This window comes from Rhododendron vialii, chromosome 1a (genome assembly GCF_030253575.1).
Source record: "Rhododendron vialii isolate Sample 1 chromosome 1a, ASM3025357v1".
Taxonomy (NCBI): Eukaryota; Viridiplantae; Streptophyta; class Magnoliopsida; order Ericales; family Ericaceae; genus Rhododendron; species Rhododendron vialii.
Window position 1 is genome coordinate 40862932 of NC_080557.1, and position 7069 is coordinate 40870000.

Genomic DNA, 7069 nt, shown 5'->3' on the forward strand with positions numbered 1-7069 from the left:
TTTTTTAGTATGATCCTGAATTTATGCTCTCATTCCTTGTTTATTTACTAAAAGCGCTTACAAATTGTAATAATTTAAGAAGGATTATTTTAAAATCCGTCCAAAGCGTATAAGATACTAGATAAAAAGTACATTAATATCAGAGAAAAAATGTATTGATATTTGTTAAAATGTATTAATATCCATGAGATAAACATTTCAAAGCTTATACTTGGCTCTCATGCAAACACAATCAAAATGGAGTGTGAACGCAAGTTATAACCGACTAACAAATGACTTGCCAAAACAAAAACGAAAAGCTAAACCGACTTACGGATGACATTTACGGTACTACAGTAATAAAACTTAGGGCATTTGCGTAAAATTAGAGCACGCTCTTGAAGCCCTGCTCATCTCTCTCTCTCCATATTCCTTTTGCTTGTGCGGCCAGGGTTCCACCGGAGTTTCTCTCTCTGACTTCATCTCTCTCTTCTGCTCCGGTGAGCTGGTTTTCTGCTAATTCTCTCTTCGATTTACTTTGCGTGTTTATATCATATCTGCATGAGTATTGTTGTGCATGGAATTTCTCATTAATTTCTGGTTCTCTCTCTCTCTCTAATGTTCTGATTTCTGATCACAAGGACATCTGATGATGTGAATCGTTCTCCGTTCGCTAAGAGATGAATTTTAATAGTTTCTATTTTCGAGTCACCTTTTTTAGAAACGGATTTATTTATACGCGGTTGATATGTATAGGGATTTTTTTGGACTAGAATGGACAAGATGTTGTATATGTAACGGGGCTTTTGAGTTGTTCCGAATTAGGGTCACTTGCAATCGAAGCCCAAAACCATCGAGGAAATATTTAAAACAAAGCTTGAGGAAGTCCAAAACAAGACAAAGTCGGCCGATTGTGTCAAAATGTGAAATGGGTGCCTAACCTGTTGGAGCATCTCCACTCCTTACCCAAATTTTTACCCCAAGTTGAGTAAAAATTTGGATAAAAACTTGATTTTGTATGAAGCAATCCAATGGGCAAATGCAAATCTAGGCATAAATTTGAGTAAAAGGTTTCATTAATGGCATAGTTGTAAATTTGAATGGGAGAAAATAGTTTTCAAAATTTGAGTAAGGATTTGGTTTCAAACCAAATTTGGGGAGAAACTTGAGTAAAACTCAAATTTGGTATGGGTTTAAGTAAGGAGTGTAGCGGTGTTTTGGGTGATTTTTACTCAAATTTGAGTTTGAGTTCAAATTTGAGTAAGGAGTGGAGGTGCTCTTAGGCAATGATTGGGAGCATGCTGGTACACTGCTTCCAAAGCTGGTGCTGAACTTGTGCTTTTTTGGAGCCCAACAATTATGTTAAGCAATAAGCACGGATTCTCAAAGTAAAAATTGCGACTATTTCTGCGTAGGACTAAGATTTTGGTGAAGATTACCCTCCTGTGAAACACAATAATTGTTCAGTCAATCTGTCTAATTTATTTGAATGTGAGGCTGCGGCTTTGTGATGAAGATACAGGTACAACCGTACAAGCAACCCTGGTTCTTTCGTTTAGTCATTCGTCAACACTAGCCCTGTATTTATATATACAACTTGTAGGTTGGCACAAGCTAGGTGCTTGCACCTTATCCTATCTAATATCTATTGTTCTAATTTTCCCGTTTGAGTTGCTTTTTCTAAACATCTACTCTATGAACTCCTGACCCCTGCTCCCATTAACCAACTCCTTTCGACATTCCTTAGCCGCCGAAAATGATTGAACCAGTTAAAGTCCCCTGGGCCAAAAGTTCTTGATTTGTATGTGTGTCATTTTAAGGGACAGTAACGGTCCAGGCAAACCAAGTCTGCAGATTGACAAAAGGAAAACGGTTGCAGTTATTTGTCATATTTTCTCACTGGAAAATCATTGCTGATTGCTTGGTAGTTTATTCATAGACAGTACTGACCCTCGTGTAATTGGTTGCAGGTTACATCAAGTTTGGGACTTAAGACCTTGTTGCAGGAAGAATGGCCAAGCATCATCCTGATTTAATAATGTGCAGGAAGCAGCCAGGTATTGCCATTGGACGATTATGTGAGAAAGATGACGGCAAATGCGTAATTTGTGACTCCTATGTGCGCCCTTGCACACTCGTGCGAGTTTGTGATGAATGCAACTACGGATCCTTTCAGGGTCGATGTGTCATCTGTGGAGGAGTGGGAATCTCTGATGCCTATTATTGCAAGGAGTGCACACAGCAGGAGAAAGATAGAGATGGCTGTCCGAAAATTGTCAATTTGGGAAGTGCCAAGACAGACTTGTTCTATGAGCGTAAAAAGTACGGTTTTAAGAAGAGGTGATAGTATTGCACGATTGTCTTCCTAGCCTTTTTGGTTACCAATATGTATTAATATACTTGGAGATAGCACATTTCCAAATGTTGGAATGTCGTCATGGGTCCATTTGTATCAGATGTTTCTCTTAAAAATGAATTGTGTGGATGGTGATGGTGCTGTTAAACTCTTACTTATCTGAATGGGAACCTTGTCGTTGAATTTGCATTTGGGCTTGTGCAATCATGTATCGTTTGTCATTCTCCATGTTTATGTCGAAGTGAATCTCGTTTTTGTGCTGCTTTTTGTATCATCATTGTTGGTATTGGTTTTTGTTTTTGTTTTGTTGTCGTAGATTCAAGAGATATGTGATGAACTCTTACTCGCGGATTACTTGCATGGGGTATGTAGTCACCATTGATGACTTGATGGTTGTATCTTTTTGTGATGCTTTTGCCCGTGGATGTGCTCATATATTTAGTGTTGTTCTTTGTCGTATGCCGTCTGTGGACAGATTTTTATTTTATTTTTTTGAAGAGGATATGTGAACAGATTGAGCGTGTTGTTTTGTCTAGATTTTTGTTAGGACTTGCATCTGCGTTATCATCCACAGTCACTCGCTCACTCTCTCTCTCTCTCTCTCTCTCTCTCTCTCTCTCTCTCTCTCCAAGCACGCACACACTCAATGGTGCTCATTGGCTCATTGCTTAAACTCAACGGACCCCAATGGCAGGACCTGCAACCGTAGCTTCTGCACTCTAGCCCATGGTGGACACTATTGTGTTCCCGCTACTGCTGTAGCCTGTAGGCTAAACATGATGTTTGAGTGGAAGCTTGTTGCAATGTGTTTTGACTTGGGCAGAAATTTGATTTGTTTGTAGTATGATCACATACTAACACCATTTTGAACCATAATCAAGCCTTCGATGAGAAAAGCTCATCAATTTTGTCATGACACTGCTGCAAGTGGGTTCGGCTCCCCTCCAGTATACTTCTGTCCATTATCATCTATTGTGTGGTTGAGATTCACTCTATACGTCCACAACCATATTTATGGCTACACTTTTGCCGCATGGACCTGGCCATTTCCCACTCCAAAGCTTCCCACTATTTTGGCTCGCCAAAACAAGAATCAAGTCTGATTTGAACAAGTCTAGCAACAAGTTAAAACACAATGAAAAAAAAAACTTACTCCCTCCATTCCTAAATGATAGTGCATTTTCACTTTTTTTTTTGTTATTTTTGTCTTGTTTATATCTTTTAATTTATAATATTTTTTATAATTTTAAAAATTTTATATAATAAAATTAATTGAGATCTATCAAACAAGATCCATATTGGGTATTTTTAGTATCCTAGATTGAAAAATATAAATATTTTTTTGAAGTACGGAATAGTAACAAGGACTTTCATTTAGAAATTGAGGAAGTAAACCCTAAGTGGTTGGCCAAGTGGTCTTGGCCTGGGACTTAGGTGTTTGTTCTATCTTAAGGTCTCAGGTTCGATTCTCCTTACCAACAGACAACAACTCTTGGAGCCACTTCACCCTCCGTATGCGTGTGAAACGGCTATGGAAGGGGTTGTAGGGATTAGTCCGAAGTGCGCGCAAGCTAGCCCGGGAACCTTGCATTACCAAAAAAAAATAAAAATAGAGGGAGTAAAATACAAGCACAACAAGTCTGGCAACACAACTTTAAAATTCAACTCAATTGTCTCCGCAACCGTAAAATTCAAGTAGACCCATGTGCATCCAATGGTTTTAGATACAGTTATGCTTTAAAGTTGTGCATGTAGTATTGTTCAAACAAGCAAAATTTCAGGCTTTTTTTATTAGCTTAATTCCATTTGGATTATTTTTTTTGTTCTTATTCAATTCTTTGTGCACTTGTGTTTTAAAGTTGTGTCCAGAGTTGTATTGCTAAACTTGTTGTGCTTATATTTTAAGTTTTTTTTTTCTTTCCGTGGTATTTTGACTTGTTTGACTTGTTGGGCCCATTTCCATTCCACTTATCTTTTTCGCTAACTTTTAGTTTTGTCTTTATTTGAATTTTTTTCGCGTTTATCAGTTTTGCGCTTAACTTTTTTTATTTTCCGATTCATCGCAAGACGAATCAAAAAAGTAAATTTTTGTTACTTTTATCCAAATATTTTAAGAAATAATTAATTTTTAGCAAAATATGACGACTTTTTCGACTTTTTTTTTTATACTTAAAAGTGGTTATTTCAGAAAATATTTGAGTAAAAGTAAAATAAAAAAAAATTACTTTTCTGATTTGTCTAGTCAAGACGAAACAATAAGTCACAAAAATTTGGCGCAAAACTAACAAACGCAAAAAAAAAATTAAATTAAATAAAGACAAAATTAAAAGTTATTAAAAAAAAGTTAAGTGTGGAATGGTAAGCAACGTTTTGGTGAGCCAAAACAATGGTCTTTGGGATGGGAAATAGCCAGGTCCATGTGGCAAAAGTGTAGCCATAGATATGCTTGTGAATGTATAAAATGAATATCAACCACACAATAAATGATAATAGACAGAAGTATACTGGAGGGGAGCCGAACCAACTGCAAGTATAGTGGAACTATGGAACGCTGTTCTGGATTGTTGCCCACCAGGCCACCACCCGAAATGTGCCACTGCCTTCCCTTGCATATACACCACCATTATCTTCATCGCATCTCCGCCGCCACCACGCTCTCCTAGCTCCACATCACCTCCCACCGGCCACCACTATACCAAGCCACTACCACCGTCTCCCTACCACTTTTGCCACCGCCTCTCCATCTATCTCATCGTTACCATCTCTACACCACCTACTCCACACCGCCACCATCATCATCACACTCTGACACCGGCCGCCGCGATAATTTAAAAAGTAAAGGCTTTGTTCGGTTAGAAGTTTAGCACTTTTCAAAAACTTAAACCGGCGTTCGATTCCCAATTTGGGGAAAATAATCCCCTACACTCATCTATCCTCATTTACTACCCTCATTAACGTAAACATGCTCCCTTCTACCTTTCACCTTTACAGTGTTGTAGAGATTCGACTGTAAACCTTTCACCTTTACTCCTCTCTCTCTCTCTCTGTGTCTGTTGTAGAAGATCGATTAGGATGATTCCCCCTCTCTCAAATCAGCTTTGCCCAAGCGCCCGTCTCAAATCAGCTTTGCCCAAGCGCCCGCCCCCACCCCCCCCCCCCCGCCCCCAATCTCTAGCCGTGTTGTTCGAGAAATCTCAAAGGATTTGAGAATCAAAGAGCAGCTTCAGGATATAGCTGGTATTATTTGACTGATTCCTATTCATTACAAGACCTTTGCCCTATAATAGATTTTCAAAAGAGAATAAAATTGAGTTTTCAAAAAGATTCCAAGTAAAAGGGTAACCGAACAAAGTGAAAGTATTTATTCTTGGTTCTGATTAGTTTGAAAGAATCCTATATCTCAACCAACTTGCGGATATTACCTATATCTTTGAAGCAATTGCCTAGGTGAGTTGGTAGGTAAAGTTACCCTCTTGCCCTCCTTCAAAAAAAAAAAAAAACCTATATCTTTGAGAGAAACTTGTTCACTGAGTTTTTTTTTTTTACAACAGGAATCAATAGCGACCGTCCAAAGGTGTTTTGAACGGTTCGAATTTTAATGAAATTTTTTCCCGAAAAAGTGTCGCGATTGGCTACGTAAACAACTATTCGCGGCTCTGCCGTTAAAAAAGATTGTCTCTCTATTCCGTTATCCCAAATCTAAACCGAGCGATGACTTGCCAAAACAAAAACACAAAAAGCTAAACAATACCCTGCGTGACTATTGTTGTGTATGGATTTTTCTCGTTAATTTCTAGCTCTCTCTCTCATGTTCTAATTTCCGATCTTAAGGACATCTGATGATGTGAATCGTTCGCCGTTGTTCGCTATGAAATGAATTTTGCTAGTTTCTATTTCCGAGTCATCTTTTTTGAAGCGGATTTATTTATACGTGGTTGATATGTATAGGATTTTTTTGGACTAGACTGGACCTGATGTTGTATATGCAACGGGGCTTTTTGAGTTGTGTCGATTCTTCTTAGATGGTGAATTTTGTATTATTGGATGGTTTTAGTTATTTTGATTTGTGTGGATAATTCAATCGGCTCTGATGGATTTGCTGGCTGAAACTATTCTGTGATTTGTATTCTATTTAAGAGTTTGGGACGCTGATCCAAAGAAGGATTATCATTTGAATTACTTAATATGTTCGTTGATGATATCATATATAATGTTGTTGTAATTTGTCTGTGTAGTTGTATATCACATTTGAGATTTTTACGCGGCTTCGGATAAATTTTTTGAACTGATTCCTTTATGTTGGCCTTTTAGATTGAAAATTTCAGATAATTGAATTTTGGAGTTGAATTGGGTCTCTCTTTGTTGTTTGATGTATTTACAACTTATGTTGGCATCTGCATGTTCATTTGAATCATTCGCTATCTATGTAGTACAGACACCTCGTCAGAGGTCATTGGCACTTGTCGGACACCAACACTCTCTTGTTGCTCTCGGATCATTTCCAAGTGTCCTAGTTTTATATCAATGTTTTCCATTTGGACACTCTGGGGACTCTTTAAAATGCTTCGGACACTTGGAAAACAAGTCAGGATTGATTAAAAAAAATAGTAGGATCTAATTAAAACTTAGGGAAGTCATATTTTTTGGGTGACGGATGATGGTTTATTGGTTAAAAAGGCACACAAATGATCAAATGCTTTCCGTCGAAATACTTTTATGAATGATATGATGATG

General features: G+C 37.8%; 1 protein-coding gene and 1 pseudogene across 2 annotated transcripts; both read left to right on the forward strand.

The window, feature by feature from the left end:
* The first annotated feature begins 354 nt into the window (after window positions 1–354).
* LOC131316544 (PHD finger-like domain-containing protein 5A) lies at window positions 355–2524 on the forward strand. Of its 2 annotated transcripts, none has more exons than XM_058345980.1 (2): window positions 355–479; window positions 1950–2524. In XM_058345980.1, the coding sequence occupies exon 2, from the start codon at window positions 1991–1993 to the stop codon at window positions 2321–2323; it is 333 nt and encodes a 110-aa protein (XP_058201963.1). In that variant the 5' UTR covers window positions 355–479; window positions 1950–1990; the 3' UTR covers window positions 2324–2524. The 2 variants fall into 2 exon arrangements, with proteins under 2 accessions (XP_058201963.1, XP_058202033.1); XM_058346050.1 differs by lacking the exon at window positions 355–479 and adding an exon at window positions 609–1597.
* LOC131316466 (elongation factor 1-alpha 1-like) overlaps window positions 398–7069 on the forward strand; it is a 9269-nt pseudogene continuing 2597 nt past the window's right edge.